Genomic DNA, 17049 nt, shown 5'->3' on the forward strand with positions numbered 1-17049 from the left:
ACCGGAGTCAACGCTCTTGATCATAATTAAGGGAGCTTTGACCAATGGTCGAGGCGCCTTAATTATGGCCAAGTCTCTCCAACCAAAGCTGGCACATCTCTCCAACCGAAGTTTGCACAACTTGGTTAATTGTAGTTAACCCTCTTGACGCATGCCAAGTCTCGGTAACGGAAGTCAATACTCTCTGACCGTAGTCAGCTTTGCGGTTCTCTGATTAACCGCAGTTAACCCTCTTGGTAATGAGCTAAGTCTCCCTGACCAAAATCAAGCTTACTTGACCAGAGTCAAGTATCTTTGATCATAATGAATTCTTTGCCTATTAAAAATAACTCTTTTGACCATACTTAGATGGAAAACTCTTTGATTATGATCGAATAAATGGTCAACTGTACTATCCAAAAGGCATCACCAAATATTCATACAACCCAAAAGTAGTGCGAAACGTTATATCCTCACTTGGTGATAGCCACTCTTTCAATCTATCCTGCTGAAAACTGAAGCTCCATTTAACTGATCCAGCACATCATCAATGCGCGGAATAGGGAATCTATTCTTGATGGTCATTTTGTTCAGTACGCGGTAATCGACGCACATATGGAATGAGCCATCTTTCTTCTGTACTAACATTCAGGGGAACAAAAAGGAGAAGAACTGGGCTGAATCAGCCCCTTGGACAACAAGTCATGCACCTGAGTCATAATCTCCTCTCACTGAGTTGTACTAACTCTGAATGGAGGCCTATTGGGTGGCTCGCTGCCAGGAATGAGTTCTATGCCATGATCCTCAAGTCTCTCAAGGGGTAACTCCCTTGGCAAAGCGTCTAAAAAACAATCTTTAAAATTTTCAAGAGACTGAAATTTATTCTTATCTGGCTCACTTATTTCAGCATGCATTTCCATATCTCTCTCTTTTTCAAAAACCATGTAAGCTGAAACAACAAACTTTATTTCTTTTCCAACAGAACTATTTGATACAATGGGAGTAGTTTCCCCTCTATTCCTAGCAACCACACGATGTACTTTGCCCTTATGTACAAACTCCAGCACTCTCTCAGGAAGAGTCAACTTCACAGCCTTGCGATGGAACCAAGGCATACCCAACACTACATCATGATGTTTCAGTGGAGAAATGGAGAAGTCTTCATGATCCACATAGCTCTGTAAATGAAGACGGAGCTTCCCTATCAAGGGAGTGACTGGCGTAGGGTTCCCACAGAACATCTGGTCGGTATCTAGAGCCCCGTCCAACTCCTCCGTCTTTATTCCCAGCCTCAGGGCTAGATCCTCTCATATAAAGTTATTGGTAGCCCCTACATCAAATAAAATCAGCGCTTGTTGGTCTCTGACTTTGCCCCATGATAGCAGCAATTTTCGTTCCTCTGGGCTTGAAACATGACCCGGTATGTCACAAATTCCTCCTGCCATTGGCTAGTGCGGTCCCCATGGCTTCTCTGCCTCTTTTCCCTTCGGAGTTGAAGGCTTTTCTCGGCACTAGGCAGCCACATGCCCCTCTTTGCCACATGAAGCATTTACCCTCTCTCCTGAAAGTTTCAATATGTTTAGGGGTAAACTGTGGTCTTCCCTTAAAGGGCTTTTGTACCTAGTTTCCCCTCAGCTTCTGAGGCTGAAATCCTGTCTTCTGAGCCTTGGGAAACTCTCTTGTTTCAAACTTGAGAATCGCTCGCTTTTTATCCCCCTGTAGGATCCTGCATGTACACGAGACTAGCCACATTGGCTGAATGCATAAGATCTGATATTTCTTTAAATATCTTTATTGTTCACTTGGGCAAGAGTCCAGCCCGGTACTTCCTGAGTTGAGTCTTGTCAGAAATTTTCTTCAAAGGCGAAACCTACAAGTATAGTTGGCTATTTTAGCTATCCACCATGCAAAGGCTGTACCAGTCGAGTGCAAACCAACCATACGAAGCTTTGAGGATGAAGAGGTAGAGCTAGAAGATGAAGACAAACTAGATGAACTGTGATGATGCTTTGCCTTTTTCTTCTTGGGAAGAGGACCTGTTCTTTTCCTCTTTTTGCCCACCACTTCTTCCTGATCTGCTCCAGAGGGAGGCTTCTCTTGCATTTCCTCAAAAAGAGGTTGTATCATCCTGCGAAACAAGGGATCACTTGTTGCCTCTACCAGCTGAGTAATCAACTCTCTGTAGGCATTCTCTTTATTTATCTGTATAGCCTCAGCCTGCTATACCTGGTCAGACTCTGCCATTCCCTCATGGGATGAATGGGCATGCTGCTGTGAAGCCATTTCTGCAACCAAAATCTGAGAATTGCAACTCTCTCACACACACAGTGTAAGCAACTGATGCACTCATCCTTTGCTTTCCCAAAAGAAATACCTCAGCAAGAGGTGTATTGCATTCACAACTTGTACCAGTAATGGACTGTCAACTCAAAGCATAAACCCACAAGGTTGCCAAAGCAACTAACCTCTAACTAGAGTCCAGCTAACCAGGGTTAATCTAGCCACTAGTTTGCCATCTCAGCAGTCCAGCTGGCTGCCACATCGGCACCTGACCTGTCTGCCACATGTCAATGCCATGTCAGCTTCCTGTCAGCCCTGCCACATCAGCACTTGCCACGTTAGCACCTGCCACGTGTCTTGCCTACATGGAATGCCACATGTCACACGAGCATGCACCGCCACATCATCTATTGAGCTGGGTGTGCCATGTCACACGTCAGTGCCTGAGCACAGCGCCTTCCCAAATCTTCACGCGCCTTCACAAAGATATTTGACGGCGAAACCTTCCATTAGTACTCAGCGTCGCCAGCCCGAGCAACCATGGGGTCATTGTCATGTGCACGGATTAGTATCTGACGTGTACTGGGTACACAAGACTAGCTCAGGTAGCCTGGGGAGGCTTAGAGCTAGGCAGGCTTGATTCTCGGGTTGAGTGGCAAGGGTACGAACCAGTTAGAGGTCTTCGCTATTTTTGGCGCTTGGGGCCCGAGGCCCAGAGGTTCAATTCTGAGCCCAGGGGTTCAGTTCTGAGGGAGCCGATGGGAGCAAGTTTCGTTCCCAGGTGCTAGGTCTGATCCTGGATTGAGTCGCGGGCGCGCGCCTGCATCATAGCATAGCCCAAGGCCCAGCAGCAGATCCCAGGCTTCACAACGCCACCTGGTGGTATGGGACACCAGGCTGGTTAGGATCTGGTTGGGAGTTCGTGCCAGTAGCTCAGCTCGTGGCTCGGAGGGGACATCTCCTGATTCGGGATCACATCCCATAGATGTCATGGTTGGGTGGTGAGCAGCCTGCTCAGTTTCTCACGTTGTGTGTGTTCTTGTGTTTGCTTGCAGATCAGAGGTTTCAGGAGTACTGGGACGTGTCAGTTGGTATCAGAGCCAGCTCCTGAGCCAGCTCCTGAGGTAGGAACTTCTGTTCCAAGAATTTTGGACGATTTGTTCTTCCAGGTATGCCCTAATTTCGAAATTTGTGCTGCAAGTTCTTGTTTGGTTCATCGGTTATGGAAAGTGGTCACGATTTAGGGAAAAGGTAGGAAGAAGAGAGTGAGTGATGAATTCGAGATTGCTGAAGGGTTTAAGTGAGAGAGGGTGTGAGATGTAGCTAGGAGAGAGTGGAGATGATTGGAAGAGAGGCGTGAGAGGAGCTGTTTGGTAGGCCAGGTAGGTGAGGCTGAGTGGTGCGCCATAGGCTGGAGCGCGATTCGTCCAGGCAGGGGGGTGCGCCATAGGCTGAAGCAGGATGCGGCCAGGCTGCTCGGGGAGGCTGATGCGAGAAAAGCACCACCCTCCAAGTTGGGAGGGTGGGGCGAGAAAAGCATCGACCCTCCAAGTTTGGGAGGGTGTGCATGCTAAAAAAAGCATCAACCCTCCAAGTTTGGGAGGGTGGGCTTTCCTAGAAAGCATAGCTTCCTAGAATAGCTGCACCGTCTCCTTTATAGCCTAGCGAGATCATAAGCTCAGCCACAGTCTATGCTAGAGTGCGCCAGAAGACCCCTCCACACCTCTACCAAAATTTCGTCACCTAGGTACGGCTACAGCTGCAGCAAATTTCCGTACAGTACAGCCTGCAGCGGAACCAGCAGGGGGAATCCGGGTTCACCTACTCAAGCTGATCGTCAGCTTACAGTACCTTCTTTTCGGCCAGCTTCTCTTATTTCATCACCTCCTCTTGGGACAGTTTTTTTTCCTCTGCTCCACTCTCCTTCAAGCTTCGATTCCACCAGTCACTTCTCTCAGTTCACTACTCTTTTCAGATCAGATTTCAGACATGGCTGATTCTGTAAATCCTGAGTTTGCGATGGGTGACCAGGATTTGGACTACCCTGCGGAGGATGACCAGGGTCTCTACGATGATCTGATTACGAAGACAACCTTCAGTGAATTCACCACTGCTCTTGATGGAAAGTTTGAGCAAGTTAATGCGAATCAAACAGGGTTGACACAGCAACTCCAAGGGATTCAGACTACCCTTACACTTCTGGCTAGCAATGTTCAGGCGCTCACGCATGTGGATGCCATGGCTTCAGTGTTAGGTCCGAACATCACTCCAGATCCTTTTCCCGGAGATCAGAAGTCTCGTACCAAGGAGGTTGTTGACACTTGGTTGCACAAGTGGCAAGTACACTTCCAGTTTCACCCGTATCCAGATGACAAGAAAATACAGCTTGCAGCTGGGTTCATGTCAAGAAAGGCTTTGTTGTGGTGGAAGGAACTCCAACCCAAGCCTGCAACATGGATAGATTTCAAAGGGGTCTTCAGGAAGGAGTTTCTGAAGGAGGACGATTATGATATCATAGGCGAGCTCAAAGCTCTCGATATGTCCAAGCTGAACTTGACTTTTAAGGTTTATCTTCAGAGGTTTCGGGATTTGCAGACCAGAGCTACAAAGATGGATCCAGTGACCTTGTTAGGTTTCTTTGTGGATGGTTTGCCTGACTCGTACAAGTTGCATATTAAGAACAAGTGTACCACGTTGCAAGAGGCCATGAATTACGCGCGTATTTATGATGATACCATGGCCAATGCAAAGGGAACCACAGTTTCCGACACGAGTGGGAAGAACAAACGGAAGTTCTTCCAGTCTACCACTGGTACCAGGAAGACGAAGTCTATAGACAACGCATCCAAGAAACACTTGACTCAGGCGAAGAATGGCCGTGCCCGTTTCCTTCGTACCTTGAAGCTAAAGAAGGAAGGATGTTGCTTCTTCTGCAAGGAGCGGGGCCACACTAAGAATGATTGTCCTAAGCGCAAGAACCAAAAGCAAGCGCTGGGACCGAAGCTCCAGGCGGGTCCGGGTACCAAAGCCAAGGGAGCGAACCAAGTTTCGATGACAGGTATTTTTGTAAATGTCATTACCTGCCCACTTTCTTGTAATTGCACTTTTAATACTTCGTTATTTGGTTCCCATGATCTTTTCCGAGTTTATGGAGAAGTTAGGGACCAAATTGTTCACATTCTCTTTGACCCAAGCAGCTCTCACAACTTTGTTAATTACAAATTTGTGCAGAAGATGCGGCTGTCCACGATACCTAGCGATCACACCTATGAGGTGCAACTTCCAGCTGGGAAGCAATTTTGGGATCGCAAGATTGAAGCACTTTCTATCCGGATTCAAGAATACACAGCGGCTCTTACGTGCTATGTTATGCACTTGGAGCATGTGGACTTGTTATTCGGAATAGAGTGGTTTAAAACCCACGATATTCGGATTGGATGGAAGGAACATACCCTTTCTTTTTTGGATAAGGACACCCAATTTTATATTCAGTGTGATAATATTTCCTCTTCTCAGGGACCTATTGTATCTGCGATGCAGCTTCGGAATATATTAAATACTTCTCATTATGATGTCTATCAGTGTGTTTTGATTCCGCTTTCTTCATTTGTTGTCTCTGTAAATAACAAGAATGATTTAAGTGTGTTTGAACACCGTGAATTGAGAACGTTGTTAGATGGTTTCAAGGATGTATTCCCTGCTCAACTGCCGAAAGGTTTACCTCCAGAACGGGCAGTAGATCATTGCATAGACTTAGTACCTCGGGCTCAACCTATTAGTGTACCACCTTATAGGATGAGCCAGCTTGAAGAGGATGAGTTAGCTTCACAGCTACAGGATTACCTAAATATGGACTATATTCGCCCAAGTAAATCACCTTGGGGAGCACATGTCCTCTTAAGGAAGAAGAAAGATTCTACATGGAGAATGTGTATAGATTATAAACGATTGAATAAAGTGACAATTAAGAATCGATACCCTCTAACTCGTTCCGATGATCTAATAGACCGTTTGGCCGAAACGAAGTATTTCACTAAGATTGATTTGCGTACGGGTTATCACCAAATCCGTATCTATGCTAAACACATAGATAGAACCGCATTTCGAACTAGGTATGGCCACTACGAGTTTCTTGTATTACCTTTTGGTTTGACCAATGCTCCTGCCACCTTCCAGCAAATGATGAACGATTTGTTCCGAGATTTTCTGGGCAAATTCGTTGTAGTGTTCGTATCCAAAAGGTTTTAGAATGGCCTATCCCTCAGAGTGTGAAACAACTTCGTTCTTTCCTAGGATTTACGGTATTTCTACGGAAGTCTGTGCGTGATTATTCACATATCACGGCACCCCTGACAAACATATTCAAAGGTCGTGGACGCAGGTCTACCCAACCAATCTCTTGGAATGATGCATTGAACAAGGCTTTTGAAACCTTGAAGTTTTCTATCAAGGAAGCACCCGTTCTTGCATTACCCTCCGGCCTTATGTTTTAGAGGCCGATGCGAGTGATTTTGCGATTGGGGCAGCTCTATTCTAAGAGGGCAGACCTGTAGCTTTTGAGAGTAAGAAGCTAGACGACACCCAATATCGTTGGCCCACACTAGAAAAGGAACTCTATGATGTAGTGTATACCCTTAAGGTTTGGAGACACTACTTGTATGGTTCGAAGTTTCTTGTATTGACTGATCATCAGTCAATTAAGTATGTGTGTGATGGGTCTGAATTGAGGAGACGGAAAGCTAGATGGGCAGAATTAATGCAAGATTTTGATTTTCAAATACATTATCGAAACGGTTCGTTGAATAGTGTGGCAGATGCCTTAAGTCGAGTCAAGTTTGTAAATGCTATGTCATTTACGGAAATGCTTGAGAGGGCTTTGCGTACCTGATAGTCATTTCAGTTCTTATTGGCAGAGAGTCCAGGATGGGAGCTCCATGGTTGACCAGGACTCAGGGATTGTGCCACCTACGGTACACGCGGCGGGAGGTCAGTGGATGATTAGGAACGGCTTGCTGTTCCAGAATGGAAAGATTTGTGTGCCAGATGTTCTGGAACTTAGATCCAAGATTCTCTGGGAGTGTCATGATGCTCCTAGTGCTGGACATCCGGGTATACATCGGACTCTGTCTCTTGTGAAGCATACCTTTTATTGGCCTAAGATGCGTGCATTTATTGAAAACTATGTAGTAGGTTGCCGGGTTTGTCAGGTTACTAAGGCAGAACGCCTTAGAAGCGCGGGTTTATTACAACCATTACAGATTCCAGGTAATAAATGGGAAAGTATTTCCATGGATTTTATTATTCGTTTGCCTCGAACGCGCAAGGGTCATGACTACATTTGGGTCATAGTCGATCATCTGACAAAAATGGCTAGATTCTTACCTACTAGAACAACTATTTCAGCTGTTCAGCTGGCTCACGAGTTTGTGGACCACTTGTTTAAGCTATATGGTTTAACCTCTGACATAGTCAGTGACAGGGACTCAAAGTTTACAAGTAACTTTTGGACACTTGTTTTTGAGAAGTTAGAAACTACTCAAAGTATGAGTTCCTCAGATCATGCACAATCCGATGGCAGTTACAACCGGTCTTGAGGGGAATTAAAACAACTATGGCTTCACGTCAACGACGGAATTCAAACTGTCCACAGCTCATACCCTTCTCCAAAGCTCTCTCTCTCTCCCTCTCTCTGAACAAACACTAGGGCCCAGGACAAAATGTCGGGCTGGACCCCCCCGAAGGTCTTTATTACTTTCAGAAAAACTGTTACAAAAGTTCAGCAGGAAGCTGTCTCGTAAGTCTCTCTCTCTACAACCGTGAAAAGAAATCTTTTTTTTACAAGGGCTTCAAACCCCATTCAAATTGGCAACATGCCACTTGTCTACAATCTAGACTAACTCTTATTACAAGCCACTTAGGGCCATTCTGGAGTCTTCAAAGCTCTCGGTCACACGAACCGCTTCCTAGGTGCTTGTCAGGCTCCCATTTCGCTTAGGAAAATAATCCTTCCTAGTTCCTGCAACAATTAATTAAAGCGCACCACCATGGTACCCATTAATTGTTAGCGCTTTGCATGCAAAATAACACACTGTGGACTAATCCTAGTCACGGTGGGCGTCCCCACTGAACACATGTGCACATCTAAACAAATATATATATATATATATATATATATATTTTCTCTGGTTGACCGAGGTCAACACTCTTGATTATAATTAAAGAGCTTCGACCAAAGGTCAAGGCGCCTTAATTATAGCCAAGTCTCTCCAACCGGAGTTGGCACATCTTGGTTAACCGGGGTTAACCCTCTTGGCGCAGGCCAAGTCTTGTTGACCGAAGTCAACATTCTCTGACCGTAGTCAGGTTTACTTGACTGGAGTCAAGTATCTTTGACCGTAGTCAATCCTTTGACCATTAAAATGACTCTTCGACCGTAATTAACACATATAACATTCTTTAATTAAGATCAAATAAATGGTCAACTGTACTTTGACTTAGGATATTTACATTGTGGTGACATCCCCTCGGCTTCTATTCAGTTGACCTCAACTGAAAAGCTTCCTTGTAAACATCCAAAAGCTGTGGATGATCGGATAACATGTCTTCGTCCATCCACTTGGCATCTAATGCCGTATAATTCTTGAATTTTACAAGATACCTGTAAAATTCCTTACCCTGAGGGCCTTTACGTACAGTATGGTACACAATTTGCTCTGGCTGAAGGACTTCCTCCAGCTCATCCACTTCTGGTGGATCTTCTGATACTGGTTCTGTAGGCTCTGGTCCTTGAAATTTCTTGAGAAGACTCACATGAAATGCATTGTGAATCCTCCAATGCTCTGGCAATGCTAATCTGTATGCAACCTGATTTATTCTTTCTGTAACCCTGAAAGGGCCATAGTATCTGGGAGATAACTTTGCATACACTTTCTGTTTGCCTTTAAACTTGCGGAGCCTAGCTTTTTCAAACTTTAAAAGTACCCAGTCCCCTTCCTTGAGATCTAGCTGTCTCCTATGTTTATCTGCAGCCCTTTTATGTTTCTCTTGAGACCTTTCAATTGCTGTCCGGACTTGGCTGTAAGCTGTCTGGAGGTCTCTTACAAACTGATCAGCTGCAAACAAAATCACCTTCCCATATATGACTTCAAAAGGGGCTTTCCCTGTAGAGCTATGTACTGTATTATTGTAAGCAAACTCTACTAAGGGTAGGTACTTTTCCCAGTCTGAACTCTGGTCACCCACGTAGCATTTCAGCATATCCAAAATGGTAGAATTTGCTACTTCACTTTGACCATCTGTCTGGGGATGGAAAGAAGAAGAAAAATTCAGATTCGTCCCCATGTTATCAAATAAAGCTCTCCAGAATAGACTAGTCATTCTGGGGTCTCGATCACTAACAATGGACTTAGGCATACCATGATGTTTAAAGATCTGTGCCATGAACAGCTTAGCCATATGATCTACCTTTATGGTTTTGCGAACCGGAATGAAATGAGCTTGCTTGCTGAATCTATCAATGATAGTCCAGATCCCATCATTCCCTGACTTTGATCTCGGCAAATCAAAAATAAAGTCCATTGTAATATTTTCCCATGGTGCCTGAGGCACGGGAAGAGGCATAAGTAGGCCAAGTGCCTTCTGTCTATCATACTTGATTTTCTGACACGTAAGGCATTCAGTCACTGTTACAAAAGTTCAGCAGGAAGCTGTCTCGTAAGTCTCTCTCTCTACAACCGTGAAAAGAAATCTTTTTTTTACAAGGGCTTCAAACCCCATTCAAATTGGCAACATGCCACTTGTCTACAATCTAGACTAACTCTTATTACAAGCCACTTAGGGCCATTCTGGAGTCTTCAAAGCTCTCGGTCACACGAACCGCTTCCTAGGTGCTTGTCAGGCTCCCATTTCGCTTAGGAAAATAATCCTTCCTAGTTCCTGCAACAATTAATTAAAGCGCACCACCATGGTACCCATTAATTGTTAGCGCTTTGCATGCAAAATAACACACTGTGGACTAATCCTAGTCACGGTGGGCGTCCCCACTGAACACATGTGCACATCTAAACAAATATATATATATATATATATATTCTCTGGTTGACCGAGGTCAACACTCTTGATTATAATTAAAGAGCTTCGACCAAAGGTCAAGGCGCCTTAATTATAGCCAAGTCTCTCCAACCGGAGTTGGCACATCTTGGTTAACCGGGGTTAACCCTCTTGGCGCAGGCCAAGTCTTGTTGACCGAAGTCAACATTCTCTGACCGTAGTCAGGTTTACTTGACTGGAGTCAAGTATCTTTGACCGTAGTCAATCCTTTGACCATTAAAATGACTCTTCGACCGTAATTAACACATATAACATTCTTTAATTAAGATCAAATAAATGGTCAACTGTACTTTGACTTAGGATATTTACATTGTGGTGACAGCAGTACAGAGAAGGTTAACCAATTGGTTGAAGATATGCTTCGGACGTACGGGTTTCAACCTAAGTCACCAGTTATGGTTGGGTTAAAGGGAATCCAAAATGATGCTGCAAAGACCTTCTTGCAAGACATGCAGGAAATGTTGCAGTTTGCCAAGGAGTCTATTAGAAGTGCCTAAGATCGGGACAGATTTTATGCTAATAGACATCGTTCACCTAGAGAGTTCTCTGAAGGAACGATGGTATATTTGCGAATTCCCAAGGAATCCAAGAGCCTAAGTACTGGTTTGGTTCCGAAATTATCCCCTAAATACTGTGGTCCATTCAAGGTTATTAAAAGAATTGGACCAGTTGCATATCGACTAGAATTGCCTCCTGATGTTAAAGTACATCCAGTCTTTCATGTCAGTAGACTGAAAGAAGTATTGGGTGCGGATGATCAACTTGTTTCTCCTCAAGAAATAATAGAAGTTACAGATTTGACTTTTATTCCCCACGAACCTAAGTGTATTCTTGAATTTCGTGACAGACAGATTCGTAATAGATCTATCACGGAATACAAGATCAAGTGGAAGGATTGTGTTGAGGAGGATGCAACATGGGAGACGTTACAGAACCTTCAGAGAACATGAAGGTAACATTCCCGGGTTTCTTAGCGAACTCAGGAGTGAGTTCTCAGAGGAGGGGAAGTATGTCATGTGCACGGATTGGTATCTGACGTGTACTGGGTACACAAGACTAGCTCAGGTAGCCTGGGGAGGCTTAGAGCTAGGCAGGCTTGATTCTCGGGTTGAGTGGCAAGGATACGAACCAGTTAGAGGTCTTCTATTTTTTGGCGCTTGGGGCCCGAGTCTATAAAAGGGACCCAGGGGTTCAGTTCTCAAGGAGCCGATGGGAGCAAGTTTCGTTCCCAGGTGCTAGGTCTGATCCTGGATTGTGTCGCGGATGCGCGCCTGAATCATAGCGTAGCCCAAGGCCCAGCAACAGATCCCAGGCTTCACAGCGCCACCTGGTGGTATGGGACACCAGGCTGGTTAGGATCTGGTTGGGAGTTCGTGCCAGTAGCTCAGCTCGTGGCTTGGAGGGGACATCTCCTGATTCGGGATCACATCCTGTAGATGTCATGGTTGGGTGGTGAGCAGCCTGCTCAGTTTCTCACGTTGTGTGTGTTCTTGTGTTTGCTTGCAGATTAGAGGTTTCAGGAGTGCTGGGACGTGTCAGTCATCTTCTCCGTCAGCACACGCCTTCCATCACTTACACCAACAAATGACGAAAACACCAATGCAGCGCAGGCACCTCTAAAGCATAGCGTTGAACGTCAATTTGGTGATGCAAAAACCTTCACCCGTGCACACCCGTCTAATCGGCTGCCTTTTCTATTAGTCATTTCATCGGTCATCCATCAGCATCTTTGGAAGGCCAACGCAAAATACCGATGAAGCCTTTCATATTTCCGGAAGAACACGATGCCGCTTTGCTTTTTACGTAACTGACCATCGATGACGACCTTCCCTCTAGGCTTATTCTCCGTTAGGTGTTCTTACGTTGTCACGTTGGCGGCCCCAGACCTACCAATTAGCTCCTCTTAAGCCATCGCCACTGCCAACATAAGAGAATTTCGTCAGCACCTTGCACTCACTATTTAGAAATTCGCCATCGTTGTGGAGTAAGGTTATTCGACGTCTTGCCTCCTTTGCTAGAATCGTCACAGCCTTGAAAGGCTATGAGCCTAAGCTCTGATACCAATGCAATCTTCCTGCTCTTTGCAACCTTACGAACAGCTCCATATGAAATCTTTCTGCTCTTTCCTCTCTCTCTCTCTCTATCTTTCTCTCCCTCTCTCTCTCTCTCTCTCACTCTACACAGTACTAGGGCCCAGGACAACAGTCAGGCTAGACCCCCCCGAAGGATTTTATTGCTTGAGAGAAGAATGAATACAATAGTTCAGCGTGGAATCTGTGTTACAAATTTCAAACGTGAATCTATTTTTACAAGAGCTTCAAGCTCATTGCAAGATGGCAACATGCCACTTGTCATTAACCTGGACTAAATCCTATTACATGCCTCTGAGGGCAATTTCTCGGGTCTCGTAGCACTTGGTCATGCGGGTGGCCTCCGAAATGCTGGCTACGCTCCAAAATGCTTGGGTCTTCAGCCCCTCATAGTACCTGTAACAATTAATTAAAGCGCACCACCATGGCACCCATTAATTATTAGCGCTTTGCATGCAAATAATAAACTGTGGACTAATCCTAGTCACGATGGGCATCCCCACTAAACACATGTGCACATAACCTATATATATATATATATATTCTCTGGTTGACCGGAGTCAACGCTCTTGATCATAATTAAGGGGGCTTGTTTCTCATGCCTCACATGATGTCCTCCTCCCTTGAGCTTTGCTCTTGGAGGTTCTTTCATACTTTATAGAATTCTTTTCTTTGGGGGGAAAAAAGGCAGTTCGAACTTGTAATTCACAAGTGTGAAACCTGTTCACTTTCATTGCAATTGTTTTGCACTTGCTCAGTCTACAACCCCACAATGTGCGCACAGGCCCTATACCTACTATCCAAGTTTCACTTCCAAAATGACCTATTTAAAAATGTCTGGCACATTGCAGCTTCCAAATCTCACATGTGTAATTCATGTTTTCTAGATGGTTTCTTCCAAGCTGAAAACTGGTTCAGAACTGAAGAGCCTCAAATAGAGAAGAGGAATCACAGATCTTGAACAAAAATCTGCAAAAGACAACTATTCTTGCATAAGAATCCTTAAAAGATTTGCAGGCATCGAATGCCAGGAAAGATTTGGAAACACGGGCAGTAGATGGACTTGCATGGTTGTTGCATTGTAAGATCAAGACTGCTTCTCAACGTAATTGGTGCATGCATGCCCCACTAAATGGTAAAGGATGCATTATTCTGCTAGCCCATTGCAATTTCAGCTAAAAACAAGGTTCACTAAGAGGCCACTCCCTTGGTCTAAACCAAGGCACCCTTATTTCTTATGAAGAATAGAAATGAATACCTATAAAATTTTCCTCATAAGCTTTCAATGGGTGGCATCTTAATTTTCAGATATCTGTAAGAGTATGTGCCCAAATCACTCACATTTTCAAGAATAGGTTGGCTATACAACTCCACAAATGTTTCACGCAAGATTTGATGCATTTTGTCCACATCACATGGATGTGTCCAAAAGGAATCATGTACTCCTGCACACATTCCCATACGATGAAGCATCAAGAAAAGCAAAGCAAATAATGTAACAACCTTCAAAACCAGTATGAATAATCATACCTGCAAAGCAAAGCCCTGCTTTTCCGCAAGCAGTTGCTGTCATCATCATGTGTGTACTATCCAAAGAATGAACAAAATTGGGAGGAAAAGCAGTCTTCTGCCGTTGCACAACCACCTGTAAACATGGCCATAGCCCCATAGTTTTGATAACTCAAGAGACGGATTTTTATAAAATTTGAAAATGTCCTCCTTCAAGAAAGGTGCTCTAAGAAACCAGAATTGAATTTCAATAAAAGCACACTACCCCACTGTTCACATTAATTTTACATTTGTGGTAGAGTACTATTTTAGGCATAAGCATATGCCTCACGACACAATTGAAATCAAGCAAACATATTAGACAATACAAGAAAATAACTATGGCATACCGGCTGATCACTGTCATTTCTCAGCGTCAATGTTTGAAGTGATGTTTTAACCTGTGAAAAACAAATCTTGTTAAGATCTTTCCATGTTAGATATTTATCTTTGAATATGAATATGTTGATGTAACCCATATACAACCTCTCTCTCTCTCTCTCTCTCTCTCTCTCTCTCTCTCTCTCTCTCTCACACACACACACACACACGTAACTGAAGGAGCCACAATCTGAGGTCATGCGTAACTGCAAGAGCCACAGGTAGGGTCCCGAGCAACCTTCTTAACCTTAGGCGTAGGCTGCGAGCGGCCACATCCTCCTTGGCTTCTAGGCTTCAGGGATAGGCCGCACAGTGGATAGCTATAGTCTCTGGTCGCCTCTGGTCGCAATCAGGACAAAACAACCAGCAGGTCAGTTTTTCTCGGATCCTCTCCAATTCATGCCGCCAGACTTTACCAGCTCTCTTTTAGGTTCGGGTTACCCCATGCTGGGCTGAATCATCTAGCGCAGCTTGGGTGGTTAGTTTTAGCAAGGGGGTCCTCAAATCTATGAAGGCCAACATGGAGTTTCCCAAAACAAAACTGTTTGTATCTACCCCAGCCAGCAAACCCTCATATTCCACTGTTGCTGTAACACCTAGCCCCTATGCATTGAATACAAGGGAAGGATCGGATCAGAACCCAGGAACAAATATATTACCTACAGCGAGAAGGTAGGGAGCTCTGGCTTCTAATCGCAGCTCTTGGAAGAAAGGTGAAGGAGATGGAAAGTAAGGGCAAGCAGGAAATCATTGCAGAAGTCATGGAAAATTGCAGCACATCTCCACCAGCACCAACACTTGATTCCACGGTCAAAAAGACAATCAACACTCAGGCAGTTTGGCCAAGGAAGAGATGGTCATCGTAACCGGCAACAAATTTAATAAATCAGATCTATATGCAGAAGTTAAAGAGCAGGAAGCTATAGTACAGAATAAAAAGATTGCATATTGGGGGGCAGCCCAAGGATTGTATTGGCTGATTTAATGAAGATGAGGGCTACACAGAAGATGAGAAGATCACATGTCTCAAGAATAATATACCACAAATTGAATGGGATGGAGACTGCATTAGCTATATCTCTCAACAGGGAACACAAGTGCAGGTTTACTTCAAGGAAAGGGCAGGAAGAGTCAACATTCTCCGACAGACAAATAAGTTGCAGGGTACAAGGATATGAAAATCTGAAGAGCTCACTCCTACTCAGCTCAAACAAAGGAACACTGAACTTATTAAAGTGAAGGATGCACACAAAGCAGGGAAATGGGCGGTCTACCAAGACGGAATGGCATTAAGTAAAGATTTCGAATCTAAACCTAAAGACTCTCAGTCTTAAACAGATGTAATGAAGGCCATTTTGATATAGGACTAGATAGATATAGATGTATGCTAAATAATCTCGAGATGAGCTGCCATGTGCACTCCTTGACTCTCTGAGATTTCATAGACTAGCTGTTTTTCTCTACTGCTGTGTACTTTGTCTCATAGGCCCATGAGGCCTCCGGAAGACACTAATAAACCTCTTTCTCTCTCTCTCTCTCTCTCTCTCTCTCTCTCTCTCTCTCTCTCTCAGATTTCAAATCTAAACCTAAAGACTCTCAGTCTTAAACAGATGTAACGAAGGCCATTTTGATATAGGACTAGAATATAGATGTAACGAAGGCCATTTTGATATAGGACTAGAATATAGATGTATGCTAAATAATCTCGAGATGAGCTGCCATGTACACTCCTCGACACTCTGAAATTTCATAGATGTAGCTGTTTTTCTCTTCTGCCGTGTACTTTGTCTCTAGGACCAGGATCCCTCCCTCTCTCTCTCTCTCTCTCTCTCTCTCGCTCTCTCTCGCTCTCGCGCACCCGCACGAGGACCAAACAAAATATCACAGTACACAAATGTGTTGTCTCTGGCATACCTCAGTTCATATATTATCAATGAGATACTCAACACACATGTTAGCCAGATTCAAGAAAAAAAGTTGATTCAGTCCATGAGAAAATGATAGAGGTATACCATGAGGGATGTGGATGTGAAGATACACAAGTCAAAGAACAAACAAAGAGGAGAAGAACGATACTAAATGTAGAATGAGGGGTCTCCCAGTGGATGACTGGTACAGTAAAGTATGCTTCTACATGTGGCTTGCAGAAAGCCATACCAAAAGTATCTGTTGGACTCGACTTAGATAGCGACCTTCAATGAACTTGATAAGCACACTCATGCCTAATTTAAATTAAGCGCCATGAAAATTGGTTCTTAAAAGAGCCAACAAATCAAAAAGACACAAAACCGAGATGTCAAATGACCTCAATCAAGCTCACCCAAAACAAAAAATGCAGTAAAAGAAAAACAAAGCCAAGAAAGCAGGCAGGACATGGCCGCCTACTGTGAAAGCTCAGCAATTATTAATAAGATTCAAAGAGTTTAAAACTAAATGTATCTCACCTAAAGAAATTTGATCTGAAACAATTTAAATTGACTTTTAGCACAGTTGTTCTGCCACGGTCTGTGAGCATTAGATGGTATGATTTGTTAGACTCCTAGGAAGCGTGTCTATTTTTCTTTGCACTCAAGACATCAATTGCCTTGTCTCAGTCAACAAAGAAAGCAAAAACAGCCTAGAACAACATACACGAAGGGGGGGCACAAGAATATATGAACTG

At 44.1% G+C, this 17049-nt stretch overlaps 1 protein-coding gene across 1 annotated transcript in view; it reads right to left on the minus strand.

The window, feature by feature from the left end:
• LOC147879569 (DNA-directed RNA polymerase 1B, mitochondrial-like) overlaps positions 1-17049 on the minus strand; it is an 84468-nt gene that overhangs the window by 10243 nt on the left and 57176 nt on the right. Inside the window, exons 16-18 of the mRNA XM_087371400.1 lie at positions 14357-14407; positions 13989-14103; positions 13800-13903 (exon numbers count right to left, since the gene is read on the minus strand). Of these exons, the coding sequence (XP_087227526.1) occupies positions 13800-13903; positions 13989-14103; positions 14357-14407 (270 nt within the window). The remainder of the gene's footprint in view (positions 1-13799; positions 13904-13988; positions 14104-14356; positions 14408-17049) is intronic.

This window comes from Dipteris shenzhenensis, chromosome 33, assembly GCF_047967505.1.
Source record: "Dipteris shenzhenensis isolate YYH24624 ecotype China chromosome 33, Dip_SZ_1.0, whole genome shotgun sequence".
Lineage (NCBI taxonomy): Eukaryota > Viridiplantae > Streptophyta > Polypodiopsida > Gleicheniales > Dipteridaceae > Dipteris > Dipteris shenzhenensis.